Raw genomic sequence first — 22,817 nt, 5'->3', positions numbered from 1 at the left:
TCCAAATCAGAGAAGTTCTTCACTTTTTTTGCAGCACAGGTCCCTCTGGCAATCTCGTGATGCCTTTAAATATATAAAATACCTGGGATTGCAAAGGAAGCTAATTATATTGAAATAGTTATCTCTATGTATTTTCAAAAGCTCACATACCCCAGGTTAAGAATCTTAGCTCTAAGCTCTGAGGGTTGAAGAATGGGGACGTGAGGCATCCTAGATTCTCAGAGACAGGACTAGTTATCAAAAGGGAACGGTGGGGAGGCCTTGCATTAGCTTTTCCCTGTGGGAGCTGGCCGAGTTATCCCCTTGCTTTACACATCCCCGAAAGGAGAACTGGATGGAAGAGAAGCCAGCCACAGCTGACATCTGGCATAGTCGCTGGCCCAGGGATTCTGTCACTGGGGAGCAGGGATGCCTGACTTGACTCAGCCCAACTGAGGGTGGTAGAGTTCAGCATATGGGCTCCTGCTGGGAAGCTGCATGGAGGGAGGGGGAGAAGGCGCAGAGGGGGTTCCAAGCATATGATATTCTCTACCAATCTGCCAGGTCACAGACTCTTTTTCTCTCCACATTTTCCTTGTTTACTTGACTTTTTTTTCTCTCCCCATCATTCACACCTTCAAGCTTAGGGTTGAACAACAGCATTCTGGGTAGTTTGCTCTCAGGTCAAATTTGAAACTCCTGAGAGAGCTCTAGAAAGGGGGCTTTCCTACCCACAGGCACATCTACCCCCTGGTTCTATGCCCAAAGGATTTTTGGGGTAAGTCCAAAAAGATTGGGTACAAACACAGCTCCAGCTTCATGTTCCCTTCCCCCTCTCCTTAGACCATAGCCTAGATCTGCTATCTGGGCAGTAACCCAGAGTCAAACAGAGCTTCCCCACTGTATCCCCCCTAGATATGCAGGGTAGAATGTTGGAGCAATCTGCTCTCTGGGGCTGGGAAAAAAGTGATTTTAAGAATCTATCTTGTGTAACCAGAGAGAACCTAAGCTGAAGAGGAGAATGCAACAAAATGGGGTTCCCCCCTTTCAGGGGAAGGGGAGGGGGAGCAGGAAACTGAGTACTTTACCCTCCCTCCACTCTTTCATGTTTAGCATCCTGGGCATGCATCTCTTTGGCTGCAAATTTGCATCTGAGAGAGATGGGGATACGTTGCCTGATCGGAAGAATTTTGACTCCTTGCTTTGGGCCATTGTCACTGTCTTCCAGGTATATGGGTCAATGGGACCTTGGGGGTGGGTCCTGATCTTAAGATCCCAAGGGTGGATGGGGAGGAGAGGCTTCGAAAGGCTGCTGAACTTGGAAGCTGGAAGCACAGATGTTTACAAGCTGTGTTGCTCAAGGCAAAGACAACTTCTCTCAGCCTCAGTTTCCTCATCTGTAAAATGGAACTAATAATAACACCTACCTCCCAGGGTTGTTGTGAAGATCAAGTCGAGTAAATCTCTCTATAAGTAAGCTATTGTCATTTTTATTCCTAACCTCTGATTCCCACCACAGATCCTAACTCAAGAGGACTGGAACAAGGTCCTCTATAATGGCATGGCTTCTACATCATCCTGGGCAGCTCTCTATTTCATTGCGCTGATGACTTTCGGCAACTATGTCCTCTTCAATCTACTTGTGGCTATACTGGTTGAAGGCTTCCAGACTGAGGTAACCCACCTGGACACTGCCACCCTGTCCAATTGAGAGCAAAATGATCCTTCACTAGATGTACCACCCTTTAGAATGAATCGATCCCGAGACTGTTCTAATGGGCTCAGCTTCCAGACCAAAATAACTCCCTGCTCTTCTGGATGGATGTAATCCATTGGCATTCTTCTTCCTGATTCTCTTATCCCTTCCAAACAGAAGTCACCTCTCTCGCCTTTAATGACCCCCCTTCACTCCACAGCTAGTGCTAAGTCACCCTTTTATAAATCGAAGAGCCCCTACCTGCCCACTTTTAGACTCAAGCAAGCCCCAGGCAATGCACCCCCTTCTGGACCAAAGCAGTCTTTTCCCACCCCCACCCCAGTAACAGAGGACTCTGAGTTCTTAGACAAAGTGGGTTAGGGGAGATTAGAAGAAGGTTTTGAGGAAGGGTGTGTGGGGGAAGGACCAGAGGGTTCCTGGAAGCATCTTATCCTGAGTCATTCTGGAGAAATGTTGGGGGGTGGGGGTGGTGTGTGGCATTTCAGTTGTTAGAGGATGGAGTGGAATTAGATACCTCCCTATCAAACCAGTTAGTCACTTCCCAGGATGAGAAAATAAAAGTTGAGTTGGAAATGGATGATTTCTCAGGACCCTTCCAGCTCCAATGTGCATCCAGGTTCTTAGGCCAGTGCCCTTGCCACTCCTCAGCACCCCTTCTGAATTCAGATAGTTTAGGTTACGTTTCCCTCCCCCGAAAGATGGTTTCTTCGGGGAAATCTTTCGTGGATGAAGGTGGATAGCAACATAACTTCTTGATCTAGAGGATCCGACCATCCCCCAGGGACAAAAAGGGGGTTCACATCAGCCACCTTGCCCTCCCTTTCCTTCTCTCCAAGGAGCCTCAGAGACCATGGCTTCGGGCTTGGGGTGATGTAGACAGACACACTGAGAAATGAGCCCAGTTAGCGACCTCTAAAATGGAAATGAGCCGTCTATTTCCAGATCACGCCTCCGCTGTCACAGACTTCGTCATCGATTAATATTGATTATCATTGATCTAGGTTTAGCTGGGCCACCGCCGTCTGGTCCAGTGTCTTTCTGAAGGCCCCCTCCGCAGGGCCACGCCCCCGCCCTAATTTCTCTTCTGCTACCTCAGTCTTCCTTCTCTCCCCTTCCCCCCCACCCCATTGCTCCTTCTTCGGGGTCCTGCTGGGCGCCTGGAAAAACCTCCTGGTTCGCCGTCGAAAAGCTGTCGGGCTGCTGCGGCCCTGGCTATAAATACCCGGCGGGGTGGAAGGGGAGGATAGAGATGGGGATGGGGGAGGGGGGGTGGAGAATCTATTTTCCTTCTGGGTTCCCAGAACCTTGAGGAGGCCGATTCCCAGCAGGCGGGTATTGGGGACAGAGAGGGGATAAGCTGGGCCTGGCCAAGGCCGGGGTCTGGGAGGAGGCTGTGTCTGCTGCGCTCCAGCGCACGCTGGCCTCCCTCCCCTTACCTTGGGTATTCAGTGTGTAGCTATCCATCTATCTTCCCCATCTCTCGGGCCCATAAGTACGGCTGCTAGGGGCAGGCGGGGGCAGGGGGGGGGGGGGGTGGCGGCAGAGAGGAAGGAGGGCGCCTGGAAGTGGAGACTGACCGGGAATCTAAGCTTCTTTAGATAGCAGCCTTGTAGTGGCGCTCGCAACCCCGGAGGGGCAATAACTCTTTAGTGGAAGAGAGATTAAGGGGATTTACTATTTGGCATCTCAGGCAGGAAAGGGTTAATCCCCTTGCGGCGCCTGCCCCTGTCTCTCCCCCCACCCCCACCCCCGCACAAACTTCGCATTTGGTAGGCACTATATACATTTTTTTTAATTGACTTGGATTGCATTCATGCCACCATTCCTCCTCCCTCTTTAGGCTCGCTATTACTGTCGCAGAGTGCCTGGAGCTTCTTGCCAGGCCGTGGGGGATGGCTAGAAAGGGGCGGACACTTCCATATTCCTAGTCTGAGGCCAGCGCACCCCCTTCCTCGCTTTTGAAACCTGGATTCAGATCATACTTCTGATGCTTACTACCTGAGACCTAGGGTTGCCCCTGAGAACCTTCCCATCTAATGAAGAGAAAATGGGAAACTGGCCTGTTGTCTCTCCTATCTCCCTCTCTCAAGTGCTGCCTTCTGAATATCCTTCTTTCCAAGTTTGCATCCCAGATGTACCCCTCTCGGATATGTGCGGGTCACTGGCTCCTAGGTCCATCAGCCCCACTGCCACCCCCGCAGAAGAGGCCTCTCCCCGCTCCCCCCGCCCCCATTGTCCCTTTCAGCAAACACCTTGTTAATTTGAGTGCAGCTGTGCTGGGCTCCTGGTTGCTAAGCAGCAGCAGAGTCTGCGAGAGGACAGACAGAGCCGGCTGGGGCTCCTCATACGCCAGGGTGGGGTGACCCTAGTCCTGTTGGATGGATGGTGGGTCATTCTAGAGCTTGGTAATGGTGGTTGGGTGGGAATGGGGGTGGGGGTCTACAGTCTGTGCGCTACTCCAGCACGGGGGCGGGAGTGGGGTGGGATGGAAAAGTAGCCATCTAAGCTATCACAGCTAAGCAGCCCAGGAAGCTGCCTTGGTATAGGGGCGGGGAAACACTCCTGGCTTTGCCAATGTAACCCTCCTTAGGAGAGTACGGTCTGGGGGAGAAAAAAGAGAGGGTACCCTACAACAGTGATCTTTTAGATTCTACAGTCTGGAATTTGGAAAACTTGGTTTTCCCTAGCCGGTAATGTCCAAACTGCCCCACTGGAAGAGAGGCTTTTCACCCTGAGACTCTTAATGGTGTTTTCCCTCCCTTTCAGAGGAATCTTAGATCCCACCCTATTTACTCTTCCTGTGGATTAAGTAACTTCACAGGCAGCAGGTTCAGGTGATGGGAGGAATCCAGAGCAAATCTTCCCTTCCCACTACAGTGTTTGGGATATGCCTTATACCAGGACGGTAGAATATCCATTCCCCAAAGGTGGGAGTGAGATTCAGGAGTGGGTGGTATAGTGGAAAGAAAGAGTTCCAAGTGGATATGAAAACCCTGGGTTCAAATCCTACTTCTGATGCTTAGTTCCTAGGCCTCTTAACTGAATTTTTTTTTTGCCAATGACTGTTTTGGTAGTCTGGGAAAGCCTATGGAGACCCTTCTCACAATTATTTTTATATTCCTAAAATACATTACAAGGAAATCAATTATATTGAAATGTAGTTATCACAATAATCCCAGGTTAACAGTTCCTGAATTAAGTTGGCTTCTGAGGTCTCACTCCAACCCATATCCTTTTTATAACTGAGGTTTGGGGATAGGGGCCTCACTTAGGAGCAGTGGCATCTACATACCTTTAGCCTCCTTCCTCCCTGCTCTGTCTGGCACCTTTTTTTATGTGAACAGTAAAGGTTAAGTAACATAGGTTAGACTGGGATGTCATTCATCTCAGTTCTTATTCTCCTTCCAAAGGAAATGGTGGAACAGCTAAATCTGCCTTAGATACTTAGCTGTGTTACCCTGGACAAGTCGCTTAAGCTTAATTATTTCCAAAGAAGAAGAAAATGTTTTTTTAGATCTCAAGTTTCCTTAAAAAAAAAAAGTCACACATTAGCAACAGAGATCTGAGAACCTGCTTCCCAACTGCCGTTTTGGTAGATTAAGTTATATATAACTTAATAAGTTATGTATAAGTTATATATAAGTTATATAACTATATATAAGAAATAGCTTTCCTGAATGCAGAGGGAGGGAAATATTCTAGCTGTCTCCTACCTCCAGTGTACAGGGTAAGCTTTAGCTGAACAAATTTCTCTCCAGTGGTGGTTTGCTGCTCAGTGAGAGGTACCCACATCCCAGTACTATGTATTACTCCTGTACATAGGTTCATTAAATTCTCAGGCTGAAGGCCTGTTATGAAACCATTATTTGCTGTGAAGGGATATTATTACCATGTCATATTGTCACATTCCCTCTCAAAGGGGTCACTTTTAGAGACCCTTCATTTGAAACAACTTAGTTCAAGGGTATGAGATAAGAGGCCTCTTCTTTGTCTTTCTGCCCCTTAGCCTGGTTTCTTCAGAACCTTCCCCACCACACACACACACACACACACACACACACACCCCTTTCCCAACTTCCTTGCCTCTGAGGAGACTCAGGAAACCTGGGTCCTAGTCCTGCCTATCACTATTGGTGTGATCTTGGGCAAGTCATTCCATTTTGGGGGGCCTCTGTTTTCTCATGAGTAAAATTAAAGGGTTGGACTAGATCGGGGTGGAGAACCTGTGGCCTTCTAGGTCCTCAAGTGCAACCCTTTGACTGAATCCAAACTTTACAGAACAAATCCCTTAATGAAAGAATTTGTTCCGTAAAATTTGATCTGAGTCAATAAGCCACACCCAAGGACCTTCCTCGAAGTTTGGATTCAGTCAAAGGGTTGCGCTTGAGGACATAGAGGGCCACATGTGGCCTTGAGATCACAGGTTCCCCACCCATTGACCAGATCATATATTTCAAGCTGGATGGAACCTTGGAAGCTGTGTGCTCCCAAGTTCTCATTTTGTGTATGAGGATGCTAAGAACCAAAGGAGAAGCAGTAACACTGGCATTGTAACCAAAGAGATGATTTTTTTAAGTCCCTTCCACGTCACATCGTGTAATTCTCCTTTGACTGCAATCTTCCTATCTTTTTTGTCCTTGCATCATTGGTCTCTACTTCTGTTCCTGCCCCTCACCTTCATGGCTTTACTTCTCACTCCTTTGCTTTCCTTTTAACCCAGGAACCCCAGGGGGCTTTCATCTTGAACTCTAGTATGATCCCCGTTTTGCTCTTCCTCTCCACATACTCCCTCTAGTCTAACCCATGCCCCCCACCCCCTGTGTCTCTCATTTTTCACATTGCTGGAGGTGATTTTCCCTCCTTACTATCCATTCTCAATTCGGATATTTGAAATCCTGTACAACTATGACCAGTGCCCACCCTGCCTCCCCCCTCTCCCTGTAGGAAATCAGCAAACGGGAAGATGCAGGTGGACAGTTAAGCTGTATTCAGCTGCCTGTCGACTCCTTAGGGGTAGGTACCCATTCAGCATGACCTCTCCCCCTCTGTCTGACCTATACCAGCCTTGTGCTTCCCTCCCACTGCCATCCCTCCCGTTTTGGTGTTCCTCTGGTCCTTCACTCTTGCCTGTGTTGGTGGTTGTGGTTAACTTGGTGGTTTCTGTGGATGTTGTGAAGTTGACTTTGATTTTAAGTCCCTTCCCTCTTGACAAGCTCAAAGAGGAAGTTCTGCTTGCTAGGATCCTTCTTGGCTCTGGTTCCTTGATGGGGGTAAAAGCCCCCCACCCATCTTCACCAGATTGTCAAGGAAGTGACTTAGAATCAAGTATATATATATATATATATATATATATATATATATATATATTTGTGTGTGTGTGAGATAACACTGAGCCATTCAGATCTTAGATGATAAAGGACTCTCAGCACCATGGCCCCTCATGTGTCTCTCCTTCTCCCTTTTTTCTTTTCCCTGGTTTTTGGCTTTATGGGGTTCCTCCTGTAAGCTGCTTAGGTTGGAGAAGGGCCACTGGAAGAGGTGGGGAAGCTTCTGTCAGAACCATACCCATGTTTTAATACTACCTGAATATTAGGAGTATTGTTTCATTTCTGTTTTAATTCAAGCCATTTTTGCATCCAGAAAAGCAAATAGGGAATAGAGAAGTTCCTGTTCTGTGGTCTCCCCTTAGGCCTATCCCCCCCAATGTAGACATGGTGGTCTCTAGGGGCTTCAAGGTACAAGAAATGAAATTAGGGGCTTAAGGAAAGACAGAGATAGAGAGAGAGGGAGGGAGAGAGAGGGAGAGCATTAAACCAGGATCCCCAGGAGGCTCTACCTCCTGGAGCAGCACCCCAGAGCTCCCACTTGATAATTAAAGGCCTTGTTAGGGATGTAAACTGAGTTAATGAAAATGTTCCCCTGAGATGCCAATTAAGCAATATTTATATCCTTATCAAAAGTAGCAATCAAGATTTTTTTTAATAACTTAAGGACGAGTGTGCAATTACTGGGAAACCTACTGACCTGTTAAGAAAGGAAAAAAAAGGCCATCCCAGAGATGAGAAGAGGGATTGAGACAGAAAGGTGGCAAGAAAGGCAGAGAAAAAGTCAGGGATAAGCCAGATCTCAAGGCTGTAGCAGCCTGCAGTGAAACAGAATAGAAGAAACTACTTGGGGCAGGGCCTGCCTGCTATGTAGGGGTTGAGTCCCCCTCAAGCATCTCACCCAGGCTTTGTTTGGGCAGAGGGAATAGGGAGCCCTCAAGGGGAGGGTTGAAGAAGCCCAGGTGGCCAGTTAATAATGAGGTTCCATCTGCTACTCCAGATGCCACTTCCAGCTTGTGTGCCACCCAATCCCACTCCCATTCAAGCACAATCCAGTTTACCCACCTGAGGTCACTGAGAACTGAGTTCCTAAATGATCCCATTCTGTTTGTGGCCATCAGAGTTAGAAATATTCTCCTCTTACTTGTAGCTGGTTGGGGTCAGAGGAGTTCATGCAATTCTGGCTCAGGCTAGCCCCAGGGGAGCCTGACTTTGTGAGAACAGGGCCTCCTGGTGTGAATAGATGCAGGTGCATGGCTCATGTTGTGATCAATAGTTCCTGTTCTGTGTATGTGTGTAATCCCGGGTGCTCCCTGTGGTGTTAAAAAGCCCCAGAGTCCTGACTCTCCCCTCCTCTCCCTCTCCCTAGGGAGATGCCACCAAGTCTGAGTCGGAGACAGATTTCTTCTCAGCAAGCCTGGATGGGAAGGGGAACAGGAAGAAGCACTTAGCCTGTGAGTAGCCCCTGCTTCTAGGCTGGGGAGCAAGAGGGAGAGGTGTGGTGGCTCAAGAGGTAACTAGGATCTTTGTTCTGCTTTCCCCACCCCCTCTCCAGTGATGTCCCTGGGAGAGCACCCAGAGCTGAGGAGGAGTCTTCTGCCACCACTCATCATCCATACTGCTGCCACGCCCATGCCTTTGCCCAAGAGTGTTGGGTTAGGGGAGGCTTCGGGCCCTGCTTCTCGAAGACCCAGCAGCAGTGGCTCCAATGACCCCAATGTGGCCCATGAGATGAAGTCACCGGTAGGGCCATGTTTGCATTTGGGGGGGGTGGGCAGGGCTGGAGGTGTGATGTTGAAAGGAAGATGGGGGAGGGTCATGGAAGCCTGATGCCCATGGTAAGTGACCAGAGGGAGGAAATGAGTAGAAAAGGTTTGGGGAGACACTGGGGCCCTGGTGGAGAAAATGGGAAAAGACTGGTACAGACTAATATGAAGGAGCAGCAGGAAGAATACATGAATGAGTGCATGAATGAATGAATGAAATTTATTGAGGGCTTTCTATGTGTCAAGCATTATGCTAAATATACAAAAGCAAGACTGACTCTGCCCTCAAAAAAATACATTCTAATGGGGTAAACAGCACATCTAGGGAAGAGGCAATGAGAGGAGAGAAGACTGGGAATAGAGCAAAAGGGGGGCTTCTATTTAGTCAGATTTAAGAGGAAGTGATGCTGCCTAGACAGTCCCCAGAGTACTTCACACAGTGAAGACAATAGAGTTCAGGTACTAATCCTCTTAATTTTTGCCACAGTGTCAATTACCTTCCCCTGTCAATTTTTCTATTAAGTGTGTACAGTGTACCAAGCCCTAGGCATTGAGGGAGATACAAAATTTGGGTAAGATGTGGTCCCTGCCTTTGTGAAATTTACAGTCTAGATATAACACGTGCACAGATTGAGCAGAATGGACAGGGCACAGAGTGAATGGATCGGGCAATGGGCTTGGCATCAGGAATACCTGGGCTAAAATCCTGCTGCAGACATTTATCAGCTATGTGACACTAGGCCATTACTTCAACTATCTGGGCCACCATCTCTTCAACTGTAAAATGAGGAGGCTGGACTAAATAAACCAGAAAGTTCCTTCCAGTTCTAAATCTGACCCCATGATTTACAGTACACACAAATTACATGGTAAATGCTTTTGAGAAGTGTAAAACAAATGTTCTGTGAGGCCTGAGAGGAAGGTCATTCCTGCTTGAGAAAAGATCCGGGAAGACTTCATGGAAAAGATGGCCTTTGAGTTGGGTTTTAAAGAGGATGGATAGGAATCCAACAGATCATGAGGCATCTTCTGCCTCCTTCCTCCCATCTCCATCCTCTCTCCTTGTCCCTCTCTGTTTCTGTGGGAAGTGATGGTGCAGTGGATGGCAGGAGGTTGGGGATGTGATAGAGGCCAGAGGGGAGAGCAGCTTGGCTGACCTCTCATCCCACTTGGCCCCCTCCCTAGCCCAGTGTCCGAAGCTCCCCCCACAGCCCTTGGAGTGCAGCGAGCAGCTGGAACAGCCGACGGTCCAGCTGGAACAGTCTTGGCCGGGCGCCCAGCCTGAAACGACGGAGTCCAAGCGGGGAGCGTCGGTCGCTGCTGTCTGGGGAAGGGCAGGAGAGCATGGAGGAGGATGAAAGCTCAGATGAGGACCAGGCCAGCCGGGTGGGGAGTGACCCCCGGGCAGGTTCTCTGGACAGAGAGGCCAAAGGCTCATTTGACCTCCAGGATACTCTCCAAGTACCTGGGGTGTATCGCACAGCCAGCGGCCAGAGCTCAGCCTCCGAGCACCAAGATTGCAACGGCAAGACAGCATCAAGTCATGCTGACCGAAACCTGCAGCTGGATGAGCCCCAGCTAGAAGGGGATGATGCTGATGATGAGGGAAATATGGTGAGGGCTGTTCTACTTAGAAGTCAACTCCTCTGCCTCCTCCCTGGTCCTTCTTCTGTTCGCCCCACCCCCTCCCCATGTGGTCCAAAGAAAACATTCTATTTCAGTCATTACCCAGTGGAGTTCAGCTCCCCTAGGATCCCAGATGGTAGTGAACTCTTGGGTAGGATCTGGGCATCTTTTGGTTCCTTTGACCTAGAAGTTTCTCCAATGATTGTGCCTTTTGTCTCTCTTTCCCCTGCTTTGACCCAGAAAATAAGGGAGCAGGTTTCATTTTGTGCCTGGACCTGTTAGCTCTGAGGTAGTTGGTGGATATTGATGGTTTTGGGGGCATATGTGTATGAATCTTTCATAGCCCTCCCTCTGTGCCTGGGAGAAACCAGTCATTCATCTTTCAGTGCTGATTTCTCTCCTCCCCCTCACCCATATTAAGTTCCCTAATTCCAGGGTGAGATCTTATTCATCACTCTGCCTGAACACTTCTTCCTTCAACTCTTGCAGTTCAATTAACCTGTGGGTATGGTGGGTAAGGACAAAGGGGTGTGATGGACACTGGGTGCAGATCTCAGGGATGCTTGGACTTAAGGATGAGCAGATTTGAAGGGGATATATTCCTTCTACCCAGGTGTGTCTGTAAACAAACAGATGCTATTGGGAATGAGGTTAGATAATTGACATGTCTCCAAAGAATAGCAAAAATGTAGTCTGTAGCTGAGACAGATGGGGAGGAGGCAGAAGAGGGATATGGGAGAATAATGGAAATCAGGGACCAAGGAGGAGAGAGGAGAGGCAATGGGGAAAAAGTTGGAGGTGAGGAAAGCAGGAGGGGGGGATAAGAGAGGGATTGAGATGGGGGTAAGAGTGCTAAGGGGATGGAAGAGGGAGAGGCTGAAGAGATGGGGCAGAGGGGTTGAAGAAATAGAGGAGAGGGATTGAGGAGATGGAAAAGAGGGGCTAAGGAGATGGGGAGATAGGGGCTGAGAAAATGGGGAAAAGGGGACTGAGAAAATGGGGAGAGAGAGACTGAGAGGAGTTGAGAAGATGGGGAAAGAGGGGTAGGAGGGAAAGGGACTCTGAGAAGATAGGATGGGTGTTGAAAAGATGACAGTGTCCCTTACTGGCTATGTAACTTTGAATCTAATTTTCCTTACCCACAAAATAAAGAAGGTGGGACTGGATGGCCTACTGGATCTTAATCTTTGATCCAAAAAATGAGAAAAGGGAAGGCCTGAGACAATAAGGGAGTAGAAACTGGGAGAATATGGAGGGAAGTCTGGACCTTGGTCCCTTCTTCCTTTCACAGACTCTATTCTTTCTGCAGAGCAAAGGGGAGCGCGTAAGAGTGTGGATCCGATCTTGGCTCCCCACCTGCTGCAGGGAGAGAGATACTTGGTCTGCCTACATCTTCCCTCCTCAGTCTAAGTAAGAGGGGACCCTGACCTCCTGGAGTGGCATTGTAGTACAGTGATAAAAGAACCAGCTCTGAAGTCAAAGGATTTGGGTTCAAATCCCACTTCTGATACTTAAATGTGTGACATTGAACAAATGACTTCACCTATCTGGATTGGCTTCCTTATTTATAAAATGACAGAGTTGAACTACTAGCTTCCAAGGTCCCTATCAACTCTAAATTCCATGACTCTTTACCCCTTACCTTACTTACTCTCATTTAATCATCTCGATGGAGCCCAGAATGGGTGGGGCAGTCCTTTCTACCCAGTTCAGTGTACCCTTAGTCTTAAGGATACACCACCAAAGGCCACCAAAGAAGGCTGATCACCCCAGGAGTAGGAAGTCCTCAGATGGGGAAAAGAAACTTGAATGTGATCCCAGTGTCTCTCTTTGTCTTTTTCTGTCCCATGGTCACTCTCTGTCCTTGTCTCTCTCACTTTTCCATGATATACCCTTCTCTATTTCTGTCCCTGTCTCTCTCTCCTCTGTATGTCTCTATCCTGGGCCAGGTTCCGACTGATGTGCCATAAAATCATCACACACAAGATGTTTGACCATGTTGTCCTGGTCATCATCTTTCTCAACTGCATCACCATTGCCATGGAGCGCCCCAAAATTGACCCCCACAGTGCCGTGAGTACCCCACCCCCACCCTTTCACCTGGCCCCCATTCCACATGCCTAAAGCAATCCTATGTCCTGGATTCCCCAGGATTGTCCCCATTTCAAATATTCTGTCCCATTGCCCTCATAAACCATGTGAAATGTCCTGGAAATTCTAATATTTTGGCAAGTAGTAACTGAATTAATAGAGTCAGCAAATGTTACAATAAAAATACACATAAGTCACAAGAGACTGGGAGTTATAGAAAATGGAGAATTACAGGTTGAAGGAATATTTGAGGGCACTTGAAAAAAATGTAAGCTTTCTGGCTCTGGTAACTTTTGATACATAGGAGACACACTTCTTGGGCACAAATCCTGGTGGTGGCAATTGACCATGACCTCTCTTGTCCCAAAGCCCCTAAGGCCTCTGGATAATTGAGTTTTACAAACTAATTTAAAAGTCTATACTATTGTGGCAACAGAGAAAAGATGCTGGGCCATTCATATTCAGCTTGAGATTTGGGAAATCTGTTCATTGTACCCACATCGAGTGATGTTTCCATTAAAGGAGGCATGTATCTCAGCCTTTCCCACATGGTCCCCTCAGCAGCACAGGGAATAAATAATCATCATAATTACAAAGCCAGCATTAATGTAGGACTTTGAGGTTTGGAAGCACTTTCATATGTTATCTCATTTGGTCCTCTTGTTAACAATCCTATTGTTGAAAAGGGAGAACACTTGTCTCCCCATCTTGGTGGGAAAAGCAGTGTTTGTGTGAGTGAGTCTATGCTTGTAGGGAGGAAGTAGAACTAAGCATGTCTTTGCCAAAGGCTGGATTTGTGAGTGTGTGTGTGTATGTGTATGTATGTGTGTGTGTGTGTGTGAGAGAGAGAGATACAGAAAGATACAGAGACAAAGAAACAGATATAAAGACAGATGTAGAGTCAGAGAGACTGAGAGACAGAAAGAGGTAGATAGAGACATAGAGACAGAAATAAACAAAGAGACAGAAGTAGAGAGACAGGCAAAAAGAGACATTGAGTCTGAAGGGCACAGAGACAAAAACACGAAGTCACAGAGATAAGGAGAGAGATATAGAGACAGAAATCCAGAGGGACAAAGACAAGGAAACAGAGACACAGATAGACAGTGAGGGAGGGAGGGAGAGAGAGAAAAAAAAAGAGAGAGAGAGGAGAAGATGAGAAGAGGAGCAGTTGTTATTCATTTTCTATATTCTCTCATTTCATTTTGGTTTTTCTTAGCCCTGCCCTCAGGCTTAAAGTGTCCCTGATTTGAGGTCAATGAAGAGGGATGTCCAGGAGCTTTAGGCCTGGTGGTGGTGGTGTTGAGGAATCAACCCTGCTTGGACTTTCCTGGCAGGACAGAGGAGCAGTGATCTGGGCTCCAAAGATGCTCCCTCTGACCAAATGTCCTGGTGTCCTGGGGGAGCTCCTTGGCTGACTTGGAGAGAGTCATCCTTCTCCCTGCTCTGCATCCAGGGCCCAGTGCCTATGTCCACAGGTTTTCAGAGAACAGTTTTCTTCAGCTCCCTTCCAGAGACTTGAAAATGCTTACATTCGTTAGCCCTGGGCCTCAGATTTGGAGGTGATTCCTCCTTTCTGGCAACTTCAGCTTTTGTCTGGGTTGGAAGTGGGGAGAAGTTGGAGGGGTGGGAGATATTGTCTAGTTTCTGTTTTTAGTATCTTGTATGTCTTGTTTGGATGTTGCCAGAGTGGCCACCCCCCCTTCTCCTCCCACTATTGTTTAGATTTTGGATACTACTCCAGCTTCTATTTCCCATTAGGGTAGAAGCTGCCAACCAGAGGGGTAAGGGTGAGCTTAGGGAGTGGGAATGTCAGTGATAGGGAAGTTTGTCGGGGCTCTGGGATTGTGAAGGAGGGATGTCCCAACCCCAACCCCCTCCTTCTTCAAATACAGCATTCTCTTTTCACTGGGAGGGGCCAGGTGATTGTTCAAAGGAGAAAAGTCAAGGTTGCTCAAGGTGGAGCCAGAAGCTGAGTGACCATGCTGTGGGGAGAACAGAAAGACTCTCAAATTCTTTTCTCCTTGGGCTGAAGCTCAGGCCAGTCTGCACCCATTGTTCATCATGGGGCAGGATCCCAAAGGACAGAACTCTTGAGACACCAATCTCCTTTCTCACCCCTGGTCTCCTTTCCAATGTACTGCCAATATTTATTTCTCTATCCTTCACTCCAAGACCTCCTTCTCCCTTTCCTCATTTCCCTCCCACTTCTCTCCCCTCCCTCCCTTTTCCCTAGCTCCTCTCTGCCATCTCCACCTACCTCTGCCCCTCCCTTCCCCCCTTTCCCTTCCATCTTTCCCCTCTCCCTTTCTCTTCCCTCCAACACCTGATCTCTGTCATTTGTCTCTCTCTCTGTCTCCATTTGTTCCAGCTCCTTAATATAGTCAATCCTTGCCTTACAAATATCAAAGGGAAAGTGTACATTTCTTTCTTGTGTACTACTCTCTGCTTTCCCCCCTCACCAAAATTATATAGTAGAGATGTCTGTGAACAGAGTCCTAGCTGGGATTATAGCTCTTTTCTTATGATGGGCTTGGGCCAGGATCAAGGAAATAAGGTGTTAGCCAGTCAGTAAACATTTATTAAGCACCTACTGTATACTAAGCACTGTGTTACATGCTGAAGATACAAAGAAAGGCAGCTCTAATCTTATGGGAGAGACAACAAGCAAACAAATATGTATAAACAAGCTACATACATAATAAATAGAAAATAATTAAGAGGGAAGACTAAAGTTAAGATGGATTAAGATGGTGTGTGTGTGTGTGTGTGTGTGTGTGTGTGTGTGTGTGTGTGATGGTGAATAAGGGCCAAAAGTTAGAGCTTGCTTACCCCTTATAGATGTAGCTGTATGAATGACCTTAAGCAAGTAACTTCCTGTCTCTGGAATGAGTAGATTAGACTAAAATTGTTCCAAGGGTCGCAGCAGCAACTGCATTCTATGTTCCTGTTACTTAAGATCTTGGGGCCCAGAATTCCGATCTTGATCCTAAAACTCACTTATTTTCTCCCTGGACCACTAAGGATATGCTGGTAAAGTTTAACAACCAGTTCTCCAAAAACAAATCTAGATGATCAAAAAAGCAATAAATCAAGGCCTGATTTATTGTAGCCTTTGTGAATTTCTGAGATGTAAATGCTTACACTGAAAATCTGCTTGGTCATTTGAGCTGGTTCCAGCATGCTTCTGACTACAGTTGAGAACCAGACTTAGGGGCAGGGTGGGAAGCTGCATCCACTAGGCTGGAAAGTGGGGCCAAGTGAAGAAGTTTGGGAGAAAATAATAGTGACCTTTGTGGATGTGGAGGTTGTATCAATAATGGAATTATTCTTCTGAAATTTAATTTTTAGGGAGGAAAAAAGAACCAATTTGTTTTCCAGCACAAGTTTGTGCTAGATGTGAGGTAGTTTGTGTATGTCTGTGTAAGTTGTTGTTTGTTTTGGGGTTGTTGTTTTTTTTGGTGGGGTGGCAGAAACAAGGATACTATTCTCATTGGGCAGGGGCTCCATGAAGTAGTTAGGCCAGTGGATGGAGTATTGGTCCTGGAGTCAGGAAGACCTGAGTTCAAATCCAGATTGCACAATGTGGCAACAAGTGCCACAATGTTCTCAACCCCAAAATGGGACTTTTCAGGATTGTTGTGAGGATCACATGAAATAATATTTGTAAAGTATTTAACATTGTGCTTGGCACATATTAGATGATCTAGAAGTGAGTATTCCCTTCCCTTCCCCTCCATCAAAAATTTCTCTCTCAAATTTTCTTTCTCAGGAGCGAATTTTCTTGACGCTTTCCAACTATATTTTCACTGCAATCTTTCTGGCTGAGATGACAGTGAAGGTGATGGACAGATAACGTGAATTTGGGACCCAGTGGATTAGTGGGGTGGGGGCTCAGGGAAAGAGGGTACAGCAGGATAGGGCGAAGAGTGGTGAGGCAGAAAGGGACTCTGGACCTGTGTGAGCCTACAAAAGGAAGGGGAAGGGAGCAGGCTGAGTTGGATCGGGAGAGAGACTTGGGATAAATAGTGGACTTGTTGCATCAAGAAGAGTTGAAGGAAAGGTAAATTGGGTTGGATAGGGGAGAATTGGGGGTTGGGAGATTGGTGGCGGGAGATTTGAGGAAGAGGGCAGCCTGAGTTGAAATAGGTGGGAGGGGAGGGAAGAATGGGTTGGAGGGAGGTTATGGAAAAGACTGTTTGGATAGAGTTGGGGGAAGGACAAATAAGATTGTTTGGAGAAGAGGTGGAAGAAACACAATCAAAGTGAGTAGAATAAAGTTGAGGCAGGGGTAGATTGGGCTTAGTACAAGAGATTTTGAGGGAAGGAGCAGGCTGTTAGATGGGGAGAAATGGAGAAGAAGGGCAGACTGGGTTGAGTAAGAAAAGTGGGGGAGGGAAAAGCTTAAGCTGAGTAGAAGACAGTTGTGAAGAATGGGGCAGATTATGTTGAATAGAGGAGAGCTGGGAAAAGATAGAAGGGCTCAGTAAAAGATATTTGAGAGGGGGTAGACTAAGACATAAAAGACCCATGGGTGACCATGATTGGGTAACTGGGTTCACAGGTAGTAGCCCTAGGCTGGTGCTTTGGGGAAAAGGCTTACCTTCGGAGCAGCTGGAATATACTGGACGGGCTGCTTGTGCTGATCTCTGTCATCGACATCCTGGTTTCCATGGTCTCAGACAGTGGTACCAAGATTCTGGGCATGCTTAGGGTGCTTCGGCTCCTCCGAACACTCCGGCCACTCAGGTAACATCCTCCCCCAGGAAGTTTGTCTACCCTCCCCTCAAGGTAACATACCCTTAACTCAGGAGATGAAACTACCTTCCCCAAAGTAACATCCTTCCCTCGGGAAATGTGACTACCTTCTTCCTAAGGTGGTTATCTGAGAGAACTGACCCTTCCCTCAAAGGATGAACCCACCTGCCCATAAGGTAACACCCTTCTTTAAGACTTTTGAATCTCTCTCCCCCAACTCCCACCTTAGGTATGACTTCTCTCCTCTCCCTAATTCTTCCCTAAGGGACTGTGACTACACCCACAAAGTTACTCCTTCCCCCAATGACATTTTGACTCTAAGAGAACAAGCCTACCTAAGAGTTTACTTCCCCTTCACACACTTCAGGTAACATATTTGGGAGCTAGAAGAATAAACAGAAGCACCCAGAGCAGGGATAGGTGGACTTTGGCTTGGAGCTGGCTGTTCTGTGCCAGAGAGTGGCCTGCCTCTGGGATTGGGAGCGACTGAGTTTCCAAGGAAGGTCAAAGTTGAGGAGGAGGAGGACAGAGTTCTTGATGTGGGATCAAGTCTTCTCCCCTTCTAGACCCGGATCTCTTTGCTGCCTCAGAGATTTTCTTTCTCTTTATCATTGCTGCTACTTCCTCATTCCCCTCAGGGTCATCAGCCGGGCCCAGGGGCTAAAACTGGTGGTGGAGACCCTCATGTCATCTCTGAAACCCATCGGAAACATCGTGGTCATTTGCTGTGCCTTCTTCATCATTTTTGGCATCTTGGGAGTACAGGTTAGGAGGGCTGGGGAATCTGTGGAGTAGAAAACTGTGAATGAGAGGGACTGGAGTGCATCAGGTTACACGGGTCAGAGATGACCCCATCAAAGGGATGTGGGGAAATCTTCAGGAAGCTAAGTCAATAATTGGGGTGTCCCACCATTGCCACTCTCTTCTTCTGTTCTCTCCCCTTTAAACAATAGCAACAACAAAAAGCAGAACACAGAGGGCATCCTCTTCCCTTTTTTCTTCTCTTCCTCCATCATTCCCTTTGGGAATTCCGTGGAGGGTGTGGGGGAGGAGGAAGGGATAAGTGTGGAGTTTGGACATTTTGGGAACCTAAAGGGAATCAGGATTTCAGAGGTATCCCCTTGTGCAACCATTCCCCAAGCTCAGACAATGAATCCACTTAGCAGATTCAGCACCAGCATCCTTTCCCTTCTATTATACTCCTACCTAGGAGGGTAGGAAGGGTAGGAGGCCAGGCTGGGGATCAGGAGCCTAGACAGCTGGGCCCAGTTAGCAGCAGGCGCAGGCCTCAGACGGGACAGGAAGTGGAGGATGGGGCTGGGGGGGGGAGTGTTGGGGAAACTTGGCCCCCAGCCCAGAAAGGGAACTTTGCTTTGCTTTAGCCCCAGGATTGGGAGATCCCGACAGGGAATAGCAAGACCAGATGTGGGTGGGAGCCATGGATGGCGGAGCAGGGGAGGAGCCATGGAGAAAAATAATAGAAGCTACTCACTCATTCCAAAGAAGCAAATTAGCCTCAAGAAATGCCTAAGCCTCACTTCCAAATCCCACTCCTCACATGCATTCAGAGCCCCTGACTCTGGTCGTCCTGGCTATGACCAGCTGGATTGGGTGGTACCAGGGCTGGGGTTGTTCATATTGGAGCTAAAGTTTTCCAGGTGACTGACCCCCTTCGAGCACCACCCCCTCCTTCTAGCTTTCCACAGGGTTGGCTATCTCCTGATCTCCTGTTAATGCTCTGGTCACAAGAGCCGGGCATCTAAACTTGTCTTGTCATCATGGAAGCCACACAGTGCTCAGAGATCTCCCCCACCTCTACTCACCATCTCCTAATATTTAGCAAAGAACAGATCCACATATGCACCCTTACTCTCTGTACTGGGATGGAGACCCATCACAGAGGGTGCCCTCATTCACCCCTTTCATTTCCCTCTCACAATTCCCTATCAATTACTGCCTGCCTGCTTCCCTCTTTCATCACCCCTCCTCTAAAACATCCCATTCCTTAATTATCCCTTTGCCTTCATTCAGTTGCCTCCTCCCTAAATCACCCCTTTCTCCTACTTGTGCCTTGATCAACACTTCACCAACCGTCCTTGTACTCCTAATTACTCTGAGTCACATCAGAGCGGCCACAGACCAAGCGGGAGATCAGGATTATGATGGAAGGCGGGGAGGTGCTCGGCTGTTCAGAGCAGGAGTTGGGAGAAGGGTAGTACCATCCCTGTGTTTTCTTGGGTTCAGGTTCTAGCTATTCCAGAGACATTCCACTAGCTTTCACAAGGGGAACGATTCTTCTCCTTCCCTAAAAATGGGTCCCTCCCTTTCGCCACTAGTCCCATCTGTGGAGCTAAACTGAGCTGGGGATAAGGAGGGGGAAATTTTGTGCCACTGTGGGTGCTCACAGCTTCTCTCTCTCTCTCTCTCTCTCTCTGTCTTTTTCTCTGTCTGTCTGTCTGTCTCTCCAAACATATGTATGCATCTCATTCTTTGGGAACAGCTCTTCAAAGGGAAGTTTTTCATATGCCAGGGTGAGGACACGAGAAATATCACCAACAAGTCAGACTGCACCGAGGCCAGTTATCGATGGGTCAGACACAAGTACAACTTTGACAACCTGGGTCAGGTGAGTACTGTGGGAGAGATGAGACCATGAAGGGGGGAGTTCATGGAGGTTCTTTTTCATTCATTTTCAATCATGTCTGACTCTTTATGACCCCATTTGAGACTTTCTTGGCAAAGATACTGGAGCCTTTTCCAGGAGCTCATTTTATAGATGAGGAAACTGAGGTCAACAGAGTAAAGTGACTTGCCCAGGGTCACACATGTAGTAAGTGCCTGAGGTCGAATTTGAACTCATGTCCTCCTGGTTCCAGAGTGAGCACTCTATCCACTGAGCCACCTAACAGCCAGCAATGGGATTGTCCCAGGATCTTGACTTTTTTCCCTTTAGATTCCCATTTTGCTTCTTCCATTTTTATTGTATTTTTATTTGTCTTTTAACCTTCCTGTGTATTCCCATCACTTAGCACTGTACATGCCACACAGTTAGAGTTTCATAAATACCAATTGACTTGACTCTTCTCTCCCTGCTGATATGAAAATTTCATGGGCTTCTAGTGCCCATGACCCTGCCTACTTGAAGCCAGGAGATACACAGAGATTTTAGTGATGATCTCTTTAGCCTTCAAATCTTGGTCTACAGAATGGAGAGGCCTCCCAGACTCTGGGATGTTTCCACAAGCTGACAATTGATGGAATTTATATAGTCAGGGAGTTGCTGCTAATATCTGAGGATGTTTTGGTGTAGGATGGGAGGATTTTAGCAAAAGGAGACTTATGGGGGTATTCTGGTTCCTGACATCCCTCTCTTTCTCAACTGTTAGGCCCTCATGTCCTTGTTTGTGCTGGCTTCTAAAGATGGCTGGGTGGACATCATGTATGATGGACTGGATGCTGTGGGTGTTGACCAGCAGGTAGGTGGAGGGGTGCCAGATGGTTCCTTGCTTTTTAAAGTCTGTCCATGGTGGGTCTGGGTCCCTTTGAATTCCAGACTTAGTGAAACCAGACAGTAGGATTGGAAGAACCCAACACCACACAGCCTAAGGTAATAAAGCTAATAGAAATGTGGCCCTAATCTTATTTTAAAAAAAGAAATTAAGCAATTAATCTTAAGGGATTTACTCACTGGTGCTATGAGCCAGGGATCTGAGGGCAAGGGTGGAGGGAACTGTCTCCTTTAAGGAATTTTTACTTCCCACCCTGCCCTGTCTACCTCTAGAGCTTCTAGGCTACACTTAAGGATTTAAGTGAGCAGGTTCCTCACTCCTTCTCTAGGCTTTTTCAGCCCTGAGATCTCTGCTGTGAACCTGTCTCCCATCTTGCTCCCCAGCCCATCATGAACCACAACCCCTGGATGTTGCTGTACTTCATCTCCTTCCTGCTCATCGTGGCCTTCTTTGTGCTAAACATGTTCGTGGGTGTGGTGGTGGAGAACTTCCACAAGTGTCGGCAACACCAGGAAGAGGAGGAGGCCCGGCGCCGAGAAGAAAAGCGATTACGCCGGATGGAGAAAAAGAGAAGGAGTAAGGAGAAGCAGATGGCTGGTCGGTAGTCTTTCCACATCTCTCTGAATCCTGCTTGAATCTGGCCTTGGCCTAGTAACCTCAGGTGGTGAGGGGCAGAGGGGAGGAGGCTCACCTCCTTCCCACCTTCTCTCCCTATCACCTCGAGCATGTCTGCCTCCAGAACTCTGCATGATGGAGACTAGCTTAGCCCTGCCAGAGGCTATGATATCCCCAAAGGGGCCCGCATGGTTTTCAGCATCTAGTCCCTGTGCCCTGCCCCACCCCGGCCAGTACAGCATTTTAGACAATGCTAGGTGACCTTCACTGTCTCTCCCCCCTCACCCCTGCTGTTGGGGTGGAGTAAGATGCATCACTCTTAGGTTTCCTAACACCTGCCAGTGAGGGCCCTAGCCTTAGCCCCAGGGGTGAACAACATGAAAGGGGTGGAATTTAGGAAATGATTGAGTTTGCCTCAGTTCTCCCAAGAGCATGAGGCTACCAGAGTGAGTCTCTGGTTATTCTCCGAATTGATGGGATAAGACAAAGACCCAGACCCTCCATCCTCTCCCTTCCCTTCTAAACTATCTTATTTCTTGACCATTTCTCTTTTTTATCTTTTCAAGTTTTGGCCCTGGCACAGAGAAGACTTGGGTCAGAGGTCAGAGCGACTTTCCATATAGTCCATGGCCCATCGATCTGGGATTATTATCTCTTGTTTTCTCTCCTGAGTCTCAACCTTCTTTGTCTCATTACCTTGAAACCCTCTCCTTATGGCCCTTCCTCAAAATACACACTATTGTATCTTATAACACCCCCTCCCTGTCCTACCCTTCCTCCATTCTGGCTGAAAATTCACGATCTCTGAATGCTAAACCCTTTCCCCAGCCCCTCTATACTCTGAAATGGCTTTCAGAGTATAGGGGATTCATCTTCTAAATGAGGGGATCACACTAAAATGATCTCTGAGGTTCCTTCCATCTCTGAGAAAATGACCTGGAGAGAAAGACAGGTCTTTATCTCTGCTTCTTGGCATCTGTATCCTTGTCTTTTCATTTCTGTCTGCATGACTTTCTATCCCTGCTTGTATGGTTTTTTTTATCCTGTATTACTCTTTTATCTCAATGAATCTGTCTTTTTAGGTGATGTCTCTTTCAGTATGTGTAAAAGTAGCCTGCTCATATCTATCTGTCTTCCTGTTTCTTCCCCCCCCCTTAATGTGTACCTCTCTGTGTGTCTCAATATTTCTTTCTTTCTCCATTTATATCTCTCTGCAATACTTAACCCTGTCTCTGCTTGTGTGTGTGTGTGTGTGGGGGGGGGGTTCTGTGTTACTCTCTCTTTCTCTGAATGTCCCTGCATTGGTGCATTATCTCTTTGTCACTATTGATATATGTCTAATGACTATCTTTTATTTTTTCCAATCTGTTTTTGTCTGTCTCTTGGAGTGTTTCTCTCTCTCTCTCTCTCTCTCTCTCTCTCTCTCTCTCTC

At 47.5% G+C, this 22,817-nt stretch overlaps 2 protein-coding genes across 2 annotated transcripts in view; one reads left to right on the top strand and one right to left on the bottom strand.

Annotated features, from left to right (window-relative positions):
* Window positions 1-22,817, bottom strand: part of MRPL27 (mitochondrial ribosomal protein L27) — a 477,291-nt gene that overhangs the window by 278,153 nt on the left and 176,321 nt on the right. The gene's annotated exons all lie outside the window — the stretch shown is intronic.
* The window catches only part of CACNA1G (calcium voltage-gated channel subunit alpha1 G), a 92,884-nt gene that overhangs the window by 44,718 nt on the left and 25,349 nt on the right, over window positions 1-22,817 (top strand). Inside the window, exons 12-25 of the mRNA XM_069067523.1 lie at window positions 1,093-1,207; window positions 1,499-1,654; window positions 6,641-6,709; window positions 8,390-8,474; window positions 8,576-8,763; window positions 9,972-10,400; window positions 11,722-11,822; window positions 12,362-12,485; window positions 16,276-16,344; window positions 17,068-17,252; window positions 17,900-18,026; window positions 19,762-19,887; window positions 20,648-20,737; window positions 21,154-21,367. Coding sequence (XP_068923624.1) covers window positions 1,093-1,207; window positions 1,499-1,654; window positions 6,641-6,709; window positions 8,390-8,474; window positions 8,576-8,763; window positions 9,972-10,400; window positions 11,722-11,822; window positions 12,362-12,485; window positions 16,276-16,344; window positions 17,068-17,252; window positions 17,900-18,026; window positions 19,762-19,887; window positions 20,648-20,737; window positions 21,154-21,367 — 2,078 coding nt within the window. The remainder of the gene's footprint in view (window positions 1-1,092; window positions 1,208-1,498; window positions 1,655-6,640; window positions 6,710-8,389; window positions 8,475-8,575; window positions 8,764-9,971; window positions 10,401-11,721; window positions 11,823-12,361; window positions 12,486-16,275; window positions 16,345-17,067; window positions 17,253-17,899; window positions 18,027-19,761; window positions 19,888-20,647; window positions 20,738-21,153; window positions 21,368-22,817) is intronic.

The sequence above is a fragment of the Petaurus breviceps genome, unplaced genomic scaffold (assembly GCF_028583685.1).
Source record: "Petaurus breviceps papuanus isolate PSGF00001 unplaced genomic scaffold, PetGlider_PUasm1.0 90750, whole genome shotgun sequence".
Taxonomy (NCBI): domain Eukaryota; kingdom Metazoa; phylum Chordata; class Mammalia; order Diprotodontia; family Petauridae; genus Petaurus; species Petaurus breviceps.
Note: the sequence above shows the minus strand (reverse complement) of the source record. Positions and strands in the feature narration are given on the sequence as shown.